The following is a 20,212-nucleotide window of genomic DNA, read 5'->3' as shown; positions in this document are numbered from 1 at the left end:
AGATTATTTTAACCCTTTTTTTATTTTAAAGATTAAACAATCGCACCATATATTGAAGAGTCCAGCTCTGATCAACATATGTATATACTTTATACAAGTAACTATCTCTTTCAAATTCACAATTTCTAATTTGATAATAGAGGATTCTTGTGGCCATCACCAATTTACTTGGGTGTTTGATTGATTAGGAAAAATGAGTTGGCATCAATAAGTAAACGTTTCAATCTCAAGACCAATTATGTGCATGAAATTACACATCGGTGCAATCTTTTTGTGGACCATTTCCTATCTTGGTTGCAATTATCATGTAAAAGGAAACAATTTAAACTTACCATGGTTCACTTGTTTCAAAAATAAGCGATGAAATGTTCACTAGTTTTCAATTGTGGTATCTGCCAAAATCTTTTGCACATTATTTCACTAGCCATATAAAGAAGAGAATTGTTGTTCCCACGTTACATAAGGCTGTGTCATACGAGTAAATGACGTTTTTACTCCTGCGGCAGTTAACTACCGAAGTTTGGAACCGGTTGCAGTAAACTTCGATAGTTAACTGCCGCAGGGATAAAAACGTCATTTACTCGTGTGACACAGCCTTATGTAACGTGGGATAACAATTCTCGGTAAAGAATGATGATAAGATTTTTACAAGCAGTGCATATGCCTGCGATGGTCTATGGTTCACCCTGTGACAGTGAGCTAGCCGTCACCTAATTGCTTTTGGACAGCAAATAATAAGTGTGATTAGTTTAGAAAGAAAAAATAAAATAAATATATTGGACAAATATTTAAAAGTTGAGAAATTTTATTGACGAAATTATCTTTTTAGAAGAAGAAACTCTAAGTACTTATGGTTCCAATGGCTCACACGATTATTTAATTGATTTAAATCAACAAAAACAAGAGAAAATAAATATGTGTGTCAAAACTCGATTCATATATATTTTTTGTGACATCGGTGACATGTCACAAAAAGATGTTATGTTGTCATCTTCTACTCTAAAATTAGTAATTTGAGGCGAGGTTTACTTTCTTTTTCAAAAATTCCATAAATATTTTTGTAAAAAAGATACAAAACAATAATGAACTTGAGTAAAAGATAAAGTATCAAAAGTATATTTTAATTAGAGATGACAATGTACATTCACGAGTACGGATAGTAGGAATCTGTTATCTATTATGTTGGATTCAAATAATGTTAATGTTCGTTTCATACTCGTACATATATATGTTAGATGAGTATTTCACAGTTTTTGAGATGTCCATAGGTATTTGCAGTTATCCAAGGATAAATTAAAATAGTAAAAAAAATGCATTTATTTTTCAAATAAATATTTTTCTAAAAATGCATTTATGTAAAAAAAAAAAAAAAAAAAGGAAATTATGTAGAATGTTTCTTCTTCTTTTGACAACAAAATTATTATTAGTATCTTTTTTTTGGTACAAGACAACAAAATTATTTATTAATCAAAACAAGAACAGAAATTGAGAAATTGGGTTAGGATTTCTTTCATGTGGATAACACTTATATTTTAATGATGATATTTTCGTAAATTTACTATTTTAATACGGATACCAATATCCGTAGGCGTAGGTTTGACATGTAGTTAAAATATTTGTTTATTTTATCTCGAATACCAATTAAGCTACCCACCCTATGTCATCAACCAATATTTTAAGTGGCAAAAACTTATTTGGATTGGTCTGGTGGTATTGACTTGGGGCCTGGGAGTGTGCTCCTCCTTGAGGTCTCGGGTTCGATTCTTCCCATCGCCAATTTAGGTGGGCTAATTTAGCTTCTTCAAAAAAAAAAAAAAATTTAAGTGGCAATCCATCATTGGCCACTTATGTCACCGTACAACCCGGGTAGTAGCTATAAAATGAGAGAGAAACATACATATTATAAGACCATGTACAATGGTTCCACAAATTCAACAACCTTCAACACCCACTTTTTCGATTCCCAACACTCCACATCATTTTCTCTCTTTTAATTCAACACCCTTTCAATTTTTACCTCTCCAATAGTTTTTTCATTCAACACCTTACCCCACCACCTTTTATTTCTTATTCTTATTTAATTTTATATTTTTATTTTTATAATTACATAAAATTACAATTAACGATTATGATTAAATTAAAATAAAAAAACACTTAACAATTTTTTTTTTGTAAAAACAAAATTTATTTAAATAATTTATTTTTATTTTCTTAACTTAAATAAAATGTAATCCAACAAACTAAGTAAGGGTCACACAAATAGCTTAAAATGCAAGACAACAAACAAGTACACAACACACAAGTAATTTATTTTTGTGTCCAAATCTAATAATAAGATTAAGAGAGTGAAAAACTTGATTATTTATGGGATCCATTTCACTAAATAAACGCTAAAACTTCAAAAGAAAGGCTAATACAAAAAGCTAATAATAATATTAAGAGAGTGAAAAACTTGATTTTTTTTCTGTGTCCAAATCAAATGATCCAAGTCTCTATTTATAGAGATTTTTTTTTTACGAATTTTGGTAAAAAAATAAAAAAATAAAAAAATTATTTGCAATGAAATAATTGGGTCCAAATTATTAAGAAGATAAAAATCCGAGCAGCCAATCAAAACATGCCAAGTGTCTCCGTGGACCAGGCATTCAACATGTTGAATTGTTTCAACACTTCCCTCCTCCAACTTACTTTTTTCCCATTTCAACACCCTCCCCTACAATGGTTCAACATGTTGAATGGCAAATTCAACATGCCATTGTAAATGGTCTAAGGTGTAAAAATATGAAATCAAAGATGTGTTGCAACAAAGTCTTTCATTTCTTAGAAGCATTAGAATATGATATTGTGATGAACTTGAGTAATCTTCTCTTTGTGGATTGTCCACTCCTAACCTCATTTGTTTTAATTAATATGTATTTGTGCAAGAAGCTTCCTTCACTATGAGAATCAATGAACCTTAAGTATTCTTTTTTTTCTATATATTAGGTCCTCTTCTTTTCGTTGTAACTCTGGTACTCTTTATCTATATATATTTCAACAAGTTAAATTAAATGTATTGTAAGTATGAAACTTGTAAATACATTAAGTGCTAAAGAGGATTAGCTTTCTACAGTTACTTGATCCTAAATTATCTTTTATTTTTTAAAGTCTTTGTTTTTGAATTATTTTATCTTGTTTGCAGGAGTGGTATCTGATGAGGTACAAATTAATTTCCTCTTTGATAGGTTTTAACATCACTCTTTTTACCCTTTCCAAAATTTTAATTAATAATGTAAAAAGTAATGTTCGAATGTCATGTCTAAACCAAAATGAAGATTGTGGCCTCTAGAAACAGTAACAAGATATGAGAAAATGAAGATTGTGGCCTCTAGAAACAGTAACAAGAGGATTTTCAAATTAAGTTCACAACCAAATAAATTCATGTCCTGAATATGCTAAATGCATTTTTCTTTTTCCACCAGACTTGTTAACTGCAACTTATAAAGTGAATTTCACTACCTTCAGAGCAAAATTTAAGTGCTCTAGAAAAAAAAGGACTATAATATAGAACAAGTAACAATTATCACTGTGGTCTCTTTGATGTGAAGATTGATTTATGTATGTTAGTGTTGCCAAATTGACATTTTGCAGTTACATTTTTTCTTGGAATCTAGTAGACAATGATCATCATAGTTGCATTTTGTTTTCGCCAACAGTATGCAGGTATCCTCAATTGCTTCGACAGGGATGTAATACTTGGACTTGGGAGATGAGCTAGTAGCAACATGGGATTATCATGCTGGGAATGACATGCAAAGCAACAGCAAGATTAATGATATGTACCTCATTTCTCTTCATAAGTCTTTTGTCGCTTGGGTTAACCCATGATGAAAATTGGGTTTGTATGGTGAGGCGATATGAAACAGTGTGCACCTCGACTTGGGTGAGGAGCTTATGGACAAATGAGTTCACATTATCAATTTTAGTGGATATTAGACCGTTAATGTTGTTGTCGGTGCCTTCAAATCCATCCGACATGTATCTATATTTGCACATGTAGCACTTAGCCATGTCCTAATGTCAGAACTCAGGTTCCAATACTCTTGATGCTTTTCTACAGTTAATTCTAGACACTCTTGTATAACAGTAACAGGAACCTGTGTTCTGACTTGAGGACATGGCTATGTGCACTTGCAAATACAGATACATGTCGGGTAGGTTTAAAGGGCACAAGTGGTAACTTAACGATCTAATATCCATTAAAATTGACAAAGTGAATATATTGATCAACAAGCTCTTCAACCAAGTCCAATTGCTCATTGTTTCTGGTCCTTTCCTTCACCATGCACATCAATTTTCTTCATGGGTTGAACCACGAGGCAAAAACATATGCAGAGAAATGAGGTGCCTGTTATAAATGCAGTTGTTGCGTACATTTCATGGCTAGTATGATGATGATCAAATGGAGTTTCGTCTTCATCTTCAATATTCTAAAACCATGCGCTTAGCAAGGAAACATCTTCTGATAGGTCGTGTTCCGTTTGCTCCATACTTTTTGTACTTAATAGTTGGATATAAGACGCACATTGCCCTTTAGCAAAAATATTGAATACATAATGTCATACTAGGCACGATGGTGGACAATATCTTCTTTTCTTTGATCATGTCGATGTTGACAATGTCTAGTATGGCATATAAAAATGATTATACTGGTGAAGGTGAAGTTGAAGGTAAAATATATAAAAAGCTTGAAGGAAAAGACTTATATAGATTGAGAAAGAATAGGATTTTACTGCTTATCAAAGAAAATTCAAAACCATGTAGGCAACATAGAACTCATACACAATAGAACTTGCTAAACACTAACCAATACATTTTATAACAATATTTCTGCTAATTGAAAGTGTCTGTTAGGTTCTAAAACAATAAATAAAATTGGTATTGTCACTGTTTCATATATGGAAAAGTCAGAGAGCTCATCAAGAAAAGTTAGCAGCAAATCAAATTGATTTGCAAGACCTTTTGCAAACAACATACATTCCTCCCTTAGTTTTCCTTTTCTATGATCTTTATAACAATCTTCATGAAAAAGCTTGAAAGTCAATCACAATCTTCACCACAAATGCCCTGATACTTCTTCACAATCTTTCACTCTTAGAATTCATTCCTCATGTGACTTCAACACTAGCAATTTGCAACCAAATGCAAGTCAATCACATATCTTTCATGTAAAATCTCTTTCTAATCATGAAAAGTATAAAAACAACAATGGCATATTCAAAAAATATGGAATCTTAAGGGGAAAAAAATGAACATTTTCAGCACAGTATAGCTAACTTCTCTCCTACTAAAATTTTAGTTCTTCTGGTCATAATATTTGGAATTACATCGCCCTAAAATATCCCTAAAGGTTGAAAGATTTCATACAACAGACCTAAATATTCGATGGGGGATAAAAAGATTCATAATCCACCCAAAATATCGCCAAAATTATAACAACAAGAACAAGAGCAAGAATACAACATTGAACACCAATCCAATATAAATAATTCTTCTTAGAAACATGTTAGCTTCATTTCACATTAACGATTTTAGTGACCTTTCTTTCACGGGTTTCCTCATTCTCCTCTTCCCATTATCATCATCATATTCATCCTCATAATCTTCAAAATAATTCAATCCCTCAGAACAAGGAACAATATCAACACCAACATTAACCTTAACATCATGACTACTAGTACCTAATGCTACAACACTCTTGTTATCTTCACCATCATTTTTATCACCTCTTCGTTTCCCCCGTGGTGGACCAAACCCAGAATAAAAATAGAATTCATTATTATTCGAACCTGAAGCTGAATCCGCTTTTACCTTCTTCGGTCTGCCTCTACCACGCCGCGGCGCCTCAATGTCTCCTCCCCCATTTGAGTTTCTCTTCAAACCTGTGTTGCAGCCACCATTATTATTAACTACCTTCTTATTACCATCACATTGTTGATTATTGTCAATCGCCATGATAGAAGAATTTTCTATCACAGGTTTATTATCAATATCAACAATGTCAGTTTCCATCATCGAAGCCACACTTTCATCAAGAGCTGCTAGAGAATCTTCGAACTGGATTGAGGATTTGTCAAAGTGAAAGGGGATGACATCCCATGGAGATTGGTTAAGCTGACAAACGTGCATTTGAAAAGGTTCAACCGGTAATGAATCATTTTGTAGTAGTGAAGACGAACAAGTGAATAGAAGAGGGGAAATCTTCGCGGCTTTTCGAATCCTCATATCAAAGAATCTATGAATGAATAATATTATTATAATATCTGGAATTGGAGGGAAAGGGAACATAATCTTTTCAAACTCACAGAAACCATCTCTCTTCACCTACTTATGCACTAAATAAACAAGTTTATAACATAAGTGTAAAAGTATATGTTGAACCATGAAGCCTTTGGTCTATGAAGCACAAACACTCCTCAGATTAGATGTGTTATAGTGTCGAACACGCGTTGGTGTCAGACACCGACACGACAATGACACATATGATTACACTGAATTATGTCATTTTCTCAAATTTATTGTCAATGTTCGCATGTTATGTTAGTGTCCGTGTCGTGTCGATGTCCGTGCTTCATATGATGTGGTCAACTATCATAAGTTTCCAACTTGACAACTTTCAAAAATGTAATGGCAACACAGAGCACATACACAATAGAACTTGCAAACACTAAACAATCCAATTATAATCTTTTTGCTAACTATAAGCATGATAGATTCTAAAACAATAAAATTGAAATTGTCACTGTTCCATACATGGCAGGAAGCAGAATGTAAACAAACTATTACACAACACAGCAGTAAGTTACCAGATATCTTGAAGACTTGTCCTCTTTCCAGCTCAAAGTAGCTAGCTATATGGCATCAGTTCTTAGCATGTGAGATAGCTAAAAAGAGCAACAAAATAAGATATAATTACTAGTATAATCATTATAAATAATCACTTAATCAATATAAATAGCTATCTTTTTACTATGGGCCGTTTAGATTGCCTTATTTTTTTAGCTTAGGAAGAATAGCTTATGCAAATTTGCATATAACTCAAAAAAAAGTTTTTATGTTCATTCAAAAGCTCTTACTAACGAAAATAGTATCTTTATAAAATGGGTTTTAATAAACTACTCACAAACCCATGAATAATACATAAGAGTTTCTTTATTTACGTAAGTTTCTTTATTTACATAGATTGTCTTGTATAAACTCAAAAATAAGTGAATCCAAAATGGGCCCTATGTTAATATACTAGTTTGTTAAAACAGTAGTTTACACGTGAAAATATTCATGAAATCTCCAACATTGTAAGCTAGAATGAAAATGAAAATGATTACCTGTTTGCATTCCACCATATACTTGTTGAGCAGTTTTTGGTTCTTATGAGTAGTCAGTACATGCTTTGTTACATTGACTAAGAAGTCATTCAAGTAAAGTGGAGATAAAAATGAAGAACTGCTGTGAAGAAGCGGCTGGCAAAACAATTGAAGAGGGAATCTAGGGTTATCTTTTTCATTATATATGCTATTGGGCTAGGCCCAATGATGTAATCCCACAAACCCAATTAGATTTGTTTTTATTAAAAAGGTAGCTAAAAAGCTAAAAATATATCTATTTATATTGATCAACTCATTATTAAACATTAGTTTACAAATCATTTATTTTTATCAAATAATATAATGGTTAGAATTTTATCTTTAGGTAAATAAAAGTATCTTCAATGGTGAACTCTACAAATAGTTATTTTGTGGGTCTCATTGCAATACATTATTTTGAAGTAACACATTCAAACATCCAATTTTGGATACCTAATTGAGTTCCACTTATACAAATCACTTGGTTATAATTTTTTTAATAATAGTATCTAATAAGCACTCAATCACTTCAATATGTATTTCTAACAAAAATTATAAATAGGTTCCATCAATAACTTTATATCATTACATTTTAATACTAAAATGTTGTGGAACACACGTGGAGCAGGAATGGCCCTAGGCCATAGGCCGGGGGTGCGATGGGGGGTATATATAGAAATATTTCGTTTATGAAAGGTATATATAGCAAAGTTAACATAAATTCTCCAAACAATGACATGATGACAGACTGGGCTGAAGTCTGTTAATATTTTTGGTCATTTTAATGTGATTTGCTATATGTACCCCCATATAGCAAAAATATTTCTATATACACCATCCTTATAAAAAAAAGGCTAAAATATGCTTTTGGTCCCTGCATATATAGCGAATTTGGGTTTTGGTCCCTGGTAAAAAAAATTCGAAATCAATCCCTGCAAATTTTTTTGTTTTTTAAAAAGGTCCTTGGGCTCATTTTTTTGCTTATGTGTCTGATTTTTGCATAGGTGTCACTTGCTGACTGTTTAATTGTGTACATTTGACAGCCACGTGTAACTGGTTTCATTTTAATTATTTAAAATCAATATTTCAAAAACGAAAAACATATTTTTGAAATAAAAATAAAAAAACGAAATTAATAAAAAAATCTGGAAATTAATTTTCGATATAAAATTTTTGAAAAAAAATGAAATTAATAAAAAAAATCAGTTTATTTTTTTAAATAAAAATGTGTGGAACTTAATTTTCAAAATTGAAAAGAGAATAATTTTCGAAAATTAGAAAAACAAAATCAAAATAAAAAAAAGATTTTCAGTTTTTTTCGAACTTAAAAAGGTTTTTTTTATTTTTTCCCGGAAATTAATTTTTGTAAATTAAAAAAAATCAATAAGTTAGATAACATTTTTCTAAAATTTTAAAAAAATTAGGAATTTTATCTTCAGATTTTGCTGTCAAAATTGAACAGAATTTATTTATTTTCAAAAATTTGAAAAAAAAATTTCAGAATTAAAAAAATCGAAAAAAAAAAAATTTCCGAAAATTAGAAAGACCAAGAAAAAAAGATTTTTTCATTTTTTTTTCGAAATAAAGAAAATATGGAAATTAATTTTCAAAAATTAAAAAATAAATTGAAAATTTTTTTTCGAAAATAAAAATTATTATTTTTTTAAAAAATTTAATTTAAAATGTTTTATTTTAATTTCAAAAATATATTTATTTTTTCTTTTTTAAAAAGGTTTTTAAATAATTACCACGTGGCTGCCAACTGTGTAAAGTTACACAGTCAATGAATGCCACGTAGGCATAAATGTGCCAAATCATCAATAAAGTTGGGCCAATGACTATTTTAAAAAACAAAAAATTTTGCAGGGATGGATTTCAAATTATTTTTTTACCAGGGACCAAAACCTAAACTCGCCATATTTGCAGGGATTAAAAGCATATTTTAGCCTAAAAAAAATTGGTTGTTCTTAATAATGTGCCAAAAAAATTATTATCGAAGATCTTGGTGATACTTTTTTGGACTGTTTGTTCCTAATAATGTGCTTCACTAAGATTAAAAATATTGGTGATATTTATTATCCAATAAATTGAGATAATTTTCATAATAAAACAAATTATATTTTAGTTGAAAATTGACATACTAGAGAAATTAATCTTAATATTGTCTTTCAAAAGTTCCAAAAAAATAATTGTTAACTTTCTTGAATATAGTAATGTCAACTTTCTTGAATTGATTGAAATGATTGCATAGTTGAATTTGATAATGCAAGATTATGCGAGACACATTTATGTATCATCGTAATGAACTTGTTAGAGATACTTACAACATATAAAAAGAGGAATGATATCCTTCTAGTATACAAAGGAGTTCTTGCATCTATGATTCCTCTAAAAAGTCTAACACTAATTTTGTATCATGTATTATTGTTGTTATGAGTTTGACACTCGAGAATTTTACATCCAAAAGTTTAAAATTTAGTTAATTACGTTTTGAAAAATTACATTAAGTTCACGACGTATATAATTAAAAACGATAAAAACAAATACCATTTAATAATTAATAAAATCTAAACTTCGTTATTTATTTTTGACAAAATCTAAACTTTGTTAGTCTCATGTCCAAAGTGTTCTCAAATATATAAGCTCCATGAAATATGTTTAAAGATGTCGATGAACTCGTTTTTCATAAAGATTTGTGCTCATTTGTAGTCTTGTTTATGATTCAGATGAGGACCGTTAGATGTTTCAGTTGTTTAGACATCATTAATCATGTCATCAAAAGAGTAATCAAAATCACATCTTTATTATTCATCTTTCACGATCATGTTATGTAATATAATGCATGCATAAATTATATGCTTGAGAATTTCCATATGCCAAGCACATGTTGGACCACATATAATCGGTAACGAGATTGGAGCACGCGAAACACATGTTCCACATATTTTATTGCCGATTCTTGATGTTGGATAAATAGTTTTATTTTTTTCTCTCCCTGCGACATTGGAATGATGTCGACAAATGCATCCCACTCATATTATATGTAGTTTTATTAATTGCATATTGCATTGTGGGTGCTTATCCTTCCAAAATACCGTTAAACATGTTGCACCAATTTAGCACGTTAATGTCATTGTTTGAACCTACAATGTCAAATCCACAAGTCTCGTGATGTCGCTGCTTCAAGCAAGATTGTGATTTTACCATGATCACCTTGACAAAATTGGCATTTCCAAGCAACCAGACAATTTTTCCATTCCTATAGATGATAAATAACTTAATGGTTGATGCTAATGCTACATAGACCATCAATAAAATAAGTTTTGATTTGAATGAATGTCCAATAGAAAATACTATTTAGAAAATGGTTGTTGATAAATAATTATTAAGCATTTTGATCATGATTTAGTGGAAAATGACTTGTAGAAGTTGATAAAATTGGAAGCGTTGAGAAAGAAAACATTGTTTCAAGTCTGAATATTGCAACAAATGAAGACGTTGATAAAGATGAAACTTTTAATGAGACAAATTATGTTCTCTTTGTTGGTCGATTTTTTCTTAGTGAAAAAGAAGCATGTCTTTTTATAAGAGATATGCTTATCAACAAGGGTTCTTAATAAAAAAAAAGGTAGATTCATAAAAAAAATTATGTTATTAGCAGAAATGATATTTTTGTCGTCGTGAATGTAAAGTCTCCTTGATAAAAAAATATTTTTAAGGAGATTTTACCTTCACAATGATAAAAATATCATGTTTCCATTAAATCATGATCATAATGATTAATAAATTATTTGGCCTAATTATTTATGAACAACCATTTTTGTCCTTGGGTATTTGGTTGTAGCCGGAGTAAGTGTCCATAAAAGACAACAACTTGTAGCCGGAGGAATTGTCTACCAACTTGTCGATGTTGGGAACCGGGTATGCGTCTTTCAGGCAGGCTTTGCTCAAGTCCTTGTAGTCGACGCACATCCACCACTTTCCGCTAGCCTTCTTCACAAGGACCATGTTGGAGAGCCATTAGGTGTAATTGATTTCAGAGATAAATTTGTCCTATACAGTCCCTCCACTCTCTCTCTCTCTTGCGGTCTATGCTTTTTTGAGAGATTGGTGGTGTCTCTTCCGACTCACAGGCTTAGACGCCGGGTTGACGTTTAGTTTGTGGCAAACGACACTTGGGTCTATTCCCGACATTTCTTTGGGGGAGCACGTGAATAGGTCGGTGTTATCCCGCAGGCATTCAATGAGGTCGTTCTCTACCGTTGGCGGTAGGTTGGCCCCAATCTTGACCTTCCTTGCCGAGTTGTCATCCATTTGGACGGATTTGAACTCTTCGTCAAGGGAAGGGCGCTCGAAAGGTAGCTTTGCTTCCAAGGGGAAAGGCATCTTTTTCCCTTTCTCGCCTTTGGGGCATTTTTATTCTTGGCTGGCGTCGAAGTCGGCCTTACTACATCTTGGAACGCGGCGCCATAAGTTTTCCTCTGCTCCTTCCATGATTGACACCGATTGTGGTGTGGGTAGCTTTCCCCAAGACCTGTGGCATCTTGCTGCCACCTTCAAGTCTACATAGAGTGTGGCTACGTCTCTGTTCCTGTTATGGTATTTCATCTTTAAGTGGACCGTTGTCGTGGCCACGTCAAGCGCCGCTAAGGTGGGGCGTCCCAGAATGCAGTTGTAGATAGATACTACCGGTATGATCAAGAATGGTGTCTAGACCGTTCGTTCGTCCATTTCTTCTCCAAATGTCACGTTCAGTGTGACATATCCCCACATGCGTGTGCTCATCTCGTTAAAGCCATGAAGATCGGTGCCATCGTAGGGTTTCAAATCCTTTCTCTTCAGGCTTAGTTTCTCAAAGGCGTCTTGATATAGGATGTTGATGGAGCTGCCTTCATATAACAAGCCTCTTGCGACGTCGTGGTCTCGAATGGCCACGACGATGACGAGCGGTAACTCTTTGTTGGACACTCCATTCACCTTTTTGTTTTCAGTGAATCCTAATAATGGCCTCTTCTTGGCCGCCTTTGGGAGCTCCCCATGTGTCTCCCTCACTTTGACCATTTTCCTTTTGGTTGTCGCCCTGGTGTGTCTGTTGGTGCGGAGAATCCGCCCATTATTTCTCCAAGAAAGGTCCTGTTTCCATCTCTTTTGCTGTTGGTGTCTCGTCCATTCGCTCTCTGTTGGCAGCATTCCGTGAAAGCCTTCAGTTATAGTTTTGATGATGTTAGACATTTTGATTACATTTACTTTATAGTCATTGTTTGTTAGTTTAAATGATGTCTAGTATAGATCTTTATTGTGTAGAATGTTAAATCACTTTAGTGAACCTTGAAATCTTTTTCGCTGCATTCCAAGTTTGGCATGAATCGTCTCACAACATGTCTGAATCGATTCAAATAAGTCTCTGACTTAGCTTGAATTGATTCACCACGAGCATGAATCGATTCATGTTTGTATCGTGTCATTTATCCTTGAGTCGTCTCACAAATCTCTCTATTTCTATTTGAATCGATTCAAATATCATATGGATCGATTCAATCCTTCATCTGGGTAACTTGAATCGTTTCAAATATCTCTTGACTTGCATCAATCCTCATTCTATCTTCCTTGGTTGAGCTTGTGTTTTTTCAGTATCTGAATCGATTCATTATTTTATTGAATCGATTTAATCTGTTGCTTTGGTGCGAAAATTGTGTCCATTTTTCCCTTACTATATATATACTCCTCTTTCCACAACTTCAAAATTATTGAATCATTTGCATCTATTCTCTCTAGGTCTCAAAAACTCATTGCTCATACATTCTTCAAGATTAAACACTTTTTCTTAGAATCACTTTGTCTTTGAGTGTGTAGATTCTCTAGGGTGCTCGTAGGGATTGTAAGTTGGTTCTCTCAAGAAGATTGATTGGGCTTAATCAAGGCTTCAAAGGAAGTGAATAATCTCATTCCACCTCCAAAGGACTTGGGGGTCTTTCTAATCATTCTTGATATCGAAGGGGGTTCGTTTACCGGACGTGGCATTGAAGACTCGAGTGAAGAGATCGAAGGAGTGCACGGGTACTTCAAGGATCCGAAGATTCAAGGAGCACCAAATTCAAGGGGTACTTGAAGTTTGGGGGAGCTTTGTTTTACATAGGAGTTGAAGAATTAAGGCTTTAATTTGAAGGAACTCTTGTAAACATTGTAATCAACTTTTGTTATATAGTGGATGACCTTGGTGAAGGTGTACTTCATCAAGTAGAGTAGAGGTAGCCCTTAGTGAGGACGAACAAGGGTGAACTACTATAAACATTGGTGTTCTCTCTCTCTCTCTCTCTCTCTCTCTCTCTCTCTCTACTTTTCATATAACACTTGCTTATTTGAATAATTGATTAGTGAATTGCTAGTTTTGATCTAAGTAGCATTTTCTCAATAGATTAATCTAAATCCTTTTGATTTAGGTTAAAACAATTTCACATTGGATCAATTAATTGCAATACCAATTCAATTATTCAAATTCATGTGTTTTGTGTTTTCAATTGATAATTAGGTTTATTGTCATATATGTTTGGTTTGAAATTGTATATTGTTTTGTATCTTGTTTAAGGATTGTTAATAATTGATTGTGTCAAAAGATTTGTATCGTGAATATCTTAATTCTAAGATAAAATTTTATTCCACATGTATTTGACATTTGTTAATTCATTGTTTGTGATTGTTCAAGCAAATTTCATATAGTCAATTTCAATAAAACTTGTTTTTATCAATTCGCCTCCTTCCGAGGATTATTTCATTTTTGGGGACTTCCGTGGTGAGTTCTTCCGATGTCCCTTGTCGATGAAGCGGCCTAATTTTACCTTCTTTATCAAATCTTCAATTGCTTCTCGGAGTTGGAAGCATTCTTCTGTGTCGTGGCCCCGACTCCGATGGTAGCAGCATTACTTCGCCTTGTCGGTTCTTGCCGATTATTTCAGCAATTGTGGTTTGTTCGCAATCAATTTCTCTATAACCAGAAATTCTTGTAATGTTGTTTTAATTCTTGTTTTCGGGTAGATAGGTTGTTCATAAGCAGTGAAAATTCACCATGGAAGATATGGAGTGGTTACTACAGGTAAATAATAATGAAATAAAACTAAGTTCATCTTCTGTTGCTCAAATCACATGGCAGAGAAGCTGAGATCCCAATTCTCGGTGCATTTGAAAACATCAAAGTCTATCAAATCTCACAATGGTGATACATTCAAAAATAAGATATAAGACACAATTCAGTTATAATATTATTTAGTGCCTAATTTCATTTTATTATCAACATCTTTGAGTGTAGAGTCATAGTTTCAACATCCATGAAGTTGTAAAAAGAAAAAAAATAAAAGATACAATTATTGGATGCTACTAAAAAGATTAAATGGCAACTTGCGGTATAACTATAAGGTATGTTGCATAGATTTTTTGCTAGTGCAAGAACTCACTCCTCTTCGGCGCGATACTTATATCAAACAAAAGGAAACGTCAACGTAAACTGTACACATATACCGTTAAGGCACTTATAAACTAAAGGATACATAAGGTCTGGACAATTGGCCGCAACTACACATTTAATTTTTACTGCAATGAAAGAAGAGAATAAAATAATGTTCCTAAAATGATATAAAACATTATGTATGAAGTACAAATTAAAGAAGGAAATTTGAAAATGGTTTTAAAAAAAATGCTTACCATCATCCCCCTTGGCAACAAGAAACAAGGAAAGAAATAAAATCACAGCATAAACAAACTTGAGAGTTCTAGCCATATTTTTCTATGTTGTACCAAATAGAATATGATTTAGTCAATTTATAGTGTATTAAGGTCATGTAATATTGTTTTCTCAAAAAAAAAAAAGGTCATGTAATATTGTTGTGTGTTTGTATTGAACACTTAAGTAGATAAATATGTTGTGTTTGCCCTTTTATCACACGAAGTAGAGGGGTAACATCAAAAAATTGGTAATCATTATAACTTATTTTATTTTATTTTTATAACTTTTCAACCTTTCATGATAAAAAGGGGTAAAAAAAAAAGATAAAAAAATATTGTGTGTATATATATAACACTCAAGTAGATGAATATGTTGTGCTTGTCCATTTATCACACTTAGTAAAGGGGTAACAAAAAAATTTGGTAATCATAATAAAATACTTTTTTTTTATTTTTTTTTTATTTTTTTTATTTTTTAACTTTTCAACCTTTCATGATAGAAAGGGGTAAAAAAACAAGAATTAAAAATTGTTCAACCACGATGAATTTATTTGTACAAATAATGCACCATCAATATGACAACATAATTATTCATTACTTGAAGAGTTTGTAGGATATTTTCTTATAAAATTATTTGATCATATGTAATGAGTATCATATTTTTGTTGTTGCATGCTTTTTTGTGACATTATTATTCATGTCATTTCATTAGGGACACCAAAGTCCGCCTATATTTAGGCTCATCCTGCTTAAGTCCACCAAAAACATGATGAGATGAAACAAGTCAATTAGATGGTTGAGTCTGAAACCCCACATCGCCTCTTTAGTGGACGGCCGATCCATCAACCACAACAATAATCTTTAATTCACTTTTTTAACAATTTTGTTGCTACAAAAAATATATTGTTTTTTTATAAATAAAGTTGGCAACAAAAAAAATTATGGTAAAAACAAGCTTATGACACAAATTTGAGTTATTAGGTCGCTACACTTTAAATTTTTTCAAACCCATTTAACAAAAAAAAAGTTGACAAGTTGGCGGGCCGCTCCGTGTAACTTCTCCTTTAATTAAACTTAAATAAAATTTATAATTTTTAAAAATTCATGATTTGTACATTGAATAAGTTGTACCTGATGACAAGTTAAATTTTTATCATCAAGAGCAATTAAAACGCTCTATTGGTCTTACAAGATACTACTTGTCATCTATACTATATGTAAAGAAAAGAACCCCTTTTACCTTTTTTTGGGCTGACTTTTTCTTTCCAAAAATACACTCAATTTTCAATACAAATAACACATGTAACAAATAGATAAGACTTAATTTAAATATTAAAAAAATATAACGAATACGATACGCACATATATATATATATATATATATATATATATATTTGGTTTTTTCTTTTGTTATTTAAAAAGTGTAACAAACTAAATGAATATATTTATACTTATTTTTTTCACATCCCAATTATACTATTAAACAATTTTTTCTATTATAAAGATTGTTGTTGGTGTTATTAAAAAATAATTAGATTATTTTTTTTGTTATATTGTTGGTGTCATCGAAATAGATAATCATGATTTTTTTTTGAGTTGTGCGAATCAATTCACTTACTATTTGAATCGATTCAAACCATATAAGACAAGGGAAAATTATGATGAAGAATGAAGCATGTCAAGTGATAATTGAGTTGACTCAAATGGCCCATAAGGTGTTTGATACGATTCAAAACAAGTTTGAATCGATTCAGACCATGTCAGAGAGTTTGATGAATCGTTTCACTGAAATTTGAGTCAATTCAGGCATGAGGAAGGACAAATGAAGAAAGCATCCTATGGAATCAAGTGCAGTAGGTGCAAGCAATCTGGACACAACAAGTCCACATGCCCACTGCCTCCACATTCACCTCCTGAATCAGAGACTCAAGCTTCTCAGGTGCCACCATCACATCCTCAAGCACAAGTTGAGACTCAAACCAGTCAGCCACAAGTATCTCAGACTCAAGCTACTAAGCCACAAGATACTCAAGCACAAGCTTCTTAGAGTCAAGCTTCTCAGACTCAAACTACTCATAAGCAAAATGCATCAACTAGGAAGAGAAAGGCTAAGGAGCCAGTTTCTGCTACTCAAACAACTCAGTCGCAAACTTCTCAGATTCCACCAACTCATAAGCCAAATGCTTCAACTAAGAAGAGAAAGGCTAGTCATCAAGTTTCTGCTACTCAACCAAAACAAGTTGCAAAGCCAGGAAACAAGGGGAGAAAGAAGGGAGGATCTGCTACTTAGCCAATGTAATGGACCAACAACTTCTGACTTGTAATATGGGCTATTAGGAAATTTAGAATGTCTTTTGGATATCTAATGTTAAGCAAATGTGTGCTATTAAGCACTTTTGACTGTTAAGCATTTGTGTGCTATTAAGCACTTTTGGTTATTAAGTATTGTTAAGCGGTTAAGCTACTAAGCATTTATGTAATATGTGCTATAATGCACTTCTGACTTATGTAATATGTGCTATAATGCGCTTCTGACTTATTGAATATGTGCTATAATGCACCTTTGATTCACTACTTATGATATATTGTGATTTCTATAATTTGCAATTAGATGATATAATGCACTTTCATTCATCAGTATATTTAGGTGATACAATAAACTGCACTTTCATGTTATGTGCTATAATGCACTTACAACTTAAACAACAATTTCATTCATTAACAAACCATTTCATTCATTCACCATAATCAAACCATTTCATTCATTCATCATAATCAAGATATTACATTCATTCATCATAATCAAAACATTACTTTCATTCATCATAATCAAAACATTACAATCATTCTTCAATCCATTACATTCTTTCATCATCACTCAAAATACAACAACTTTTGCTATTTCAAATAAAATCCACCCAAAATCGAAGTGGTTTTGCAAACTAAAATTATGCCTAACACCAAGCCAATCCCAAAACATACAAATCCAAAAATCAGTGCCATTAAGAACCATTTTCTTGTTCTTGATAACTCAATCTTCAACTTCTTAATCTTTTTACCCTGTTTTTCAATCTTCAATTCCCTTTCATCAATAAAATCATCTTCAGCAACCAACTTAAAGTAGCTGCAACCTTTGTCATTAGCATTCATGTAGTTGCTGCAACCCCTTAATTTCTTCCCATAGTTAGCATTCAAAGAGTCAGTAACTGTTCGAACTACATTTGGTTTCCACATCTACAACTCGGATTTCCCCTTCTTCTGAAACTAGATCCAACAGATCTATAAGACTGCTCGTGAACCCACTGTTGTTTTGATATTTGGTTCGACATTTCAGGTGAAGGTGATGCTTGGTTAAGGCTTTTCTGGGTTCTGGGTCGCGAAAATTGAAGAAAAGAGAAGGTTTTGGCTATGGTGAAGTCACGATGGAGAAGAAGAGAGAAGGAGGAATGAGACAAATAAAACCCTAATTTTTGACATTTGATCCCCTTTTATATTGCTGACAGTGATTTGCCATGTCCTCAAGTGATTGGCCAAGCTGGAGTGCCACATGTTCAGAGTTAACGTTTTTTGAAAAAAGTTAACAGAAAGGACCAACTAAGTAAACGGAAGAGTACTTACAGGATCAAATTGACACATTTAATAGTTAAGAGACTGAAGTGAGAAGAAAAAAATAAGTTAAGGAACCTGTGTATATATTAAGCCTTGAAATAATATTAAATATTGAAATGGTGGGATAGCCATTTTTTGTATTTGGATGTCAACAATAAATCATTGGAAGGGTTATCGGTAATAGATCTCAACGTTGCAATGGATATATATATTATATCCATTGTCCAGGTTGATTGGTACCATCATAGAAAATCTTCAACTTTCCCTCAATCCAAACACATCCTAGATTTTTAAATATATTTTTCATTTTTCATTACTTCAACGCTAAAAACTTTGAAAGAGATAAAATCACGATAGTTGTAAGTGCATCTGTAACAAGATATTTTCATTTCCATCTACCGATGAATTCCAACAAATCCAAGATCAAACGCATGTCCTTCATTTGTTATAAGTTTGTGATGTTTTTCTTCGCACAAGTTCAAGAATAAAAAATTCTTTTTTTCTTTTTTTAATTCTATACTTGAGTGATAATAGAGGCTTTCTTTGACAAGATAATAGAGACTAAAAAAACTCATATTTGAAATCGAATATCCGACACCTATATTTAAATTATTAGTTTAGTGAGTCATTTTTTTTAGAAAATAAATATTTTTTATCATTTACAATTATAATAACTATATTTTATTTCTCAAAAGTGTCGGCGAAGCAAAAATTAACTTATTTAATGTTTTTATTACTCATAATAGTGAATATTGATTGTTTTTTTCCTCGATAAAATGTAAAAAAATTAGTATGATTCTTATAAACAATTAAATGATGTTTGTTCTTATGAAATAATATTTTCTAAAATATAAAAGTCGACAAATAACTCTTTATTACGTAAAAATGATAGTTAATTTATTAATTTATGAAACAGGTGTACCGGTACACCTTAATTTAAGGGTGTACCAGAGAAACCCAGTTTATAGCCAAAGTTTGAACTTTGATCTTTCTAACCCTTTCAACTCTTTTAACCCTTACTAAAATCATATGAGCTACCCAAACTCTCTAAACTAGGTTTTAATTTTGTTGATAATTTATTGTGGCAAAATGTTTATCGATTTTTATTGATCGATTAATCTCCATCAAAAAAACTTGATTTGTGAATGAAGTTTGTGCTCTCAACTATACTTTTTCATCAATAAGGCTTGAACTCGAGACCTTTATTTATTTAGAAAATTGAATTAAGTTTCACCGCAACAAACGCATTGTTGCTAAACCTCAGTCTATTTATTCTGAAGTTATTAATTTTAGTTACTTAGTAATGTTTAATGAGGGGTTCCTTTCAATGTAGTAAATATTTTTCTTAATTTTTTTTACTGAATGACACACTATCATTTTCAAAAGTTTGTAATCACCGTTTACTCCGCATACCGTCCAACATGTATTCACAAGCCGATGATTTTTATAATATATGGTCTAATGTCTTCAGGTTTTAGTAATTTTTTATGTAATGTTTTAATTTT

The 20,212-nt window shown here is 32.0% G+C and overlaps 1 protein-coding gene and 1 non-coding gene across 7 annotated transcripts; both read right to left on the bottom strand.

The window, feature by feature from the left end:
• Positions 1-4,750: 4,750 nt before the first annotated feature.
• Positions 4,751-7,523, bottom strand: LOC120575729 (uncharacterized). Of its 6 annotated transcripts, none has more exons than XR_005645483.1 (4): positions 7,365-7,523; positions 6,846-6,923; positions 5,851-6,274; positions 4,751-5,163 (listed from the first exon to the last, which is right to left on the bottom strand). XR_005645483.1 is itself a non-coding variant. In XM_039832453.1 (4 exons), the coding sequence occupies exons 3-4, from the start codon at positions 6,262-6,264 to the stop codon at positions 5,141-5,143; spliced, it is 459 nt and encodes a 152-aa protein (XP_039688387.1). In that variant the 5' UTR covers positions 6,265-6,274; positions 6,846-6,923; positions 7,365-7,523; the 3' UTR covers positions 4,751-5,140. The 6 variants fall into 6 exon arrangements, 4 of the variants coding, with proteins under 4 accessions (XP_039688387.1, XP_039688384.1, XP_039688385.1 ...); XM_039832453.1 differs by having other exon boundaries at positions 5,829-6,274; XR_005645484.1 differs by lacking the exon at positions 5,851-6,274.
• A 7,000-nt stretch (positions 7,524-14,523) lies between these two features.
• On the bottom strand, positions 14,524-15,234 carry LOC11420609 (uncharacterized). The gene is made up of 2 exons (XR_005645420.1): positions 15,078-15,234; positions 14,524-14,966 (listed from the first exon to the last, which is right to left on the bottom strand). It is a non-coding gene; the product is annotated as an uncharacterized protein (transcript).
• Positions 15,235-20,212: the final 4,978 nt, after the last annotated feature.

The sequence above is a fragment of the Medicago truncatula genome, chromosome 3 (assembly GCF_003473485.1).
Source record: "Medicago truncatula cultivar Jemalong A17 chromosome 3, MtrunA17r5.0-ANR, whole genome shotgun sequence".
NCBI classification, from domain to species: Eukaryota; Viridiplantae; Streptophyta; class Magnoliopsida; order Fabales; family Fabaceae; genus Medicago; species Medicago truncatula.
This window is presented reverse-complemented; position numbering and strand designations above follow the sequence as displayed.

Bases quoted from the DNA above. Each gene is read 5' to 3' on its own strand.
- LOC120575729 (XM_039832450.1), bottom strand. From the start codon at position 6,264: ATGAGGATTCGAAAAGCCGCGAAGATTTCCCCTCTTCTATTCACTTGT.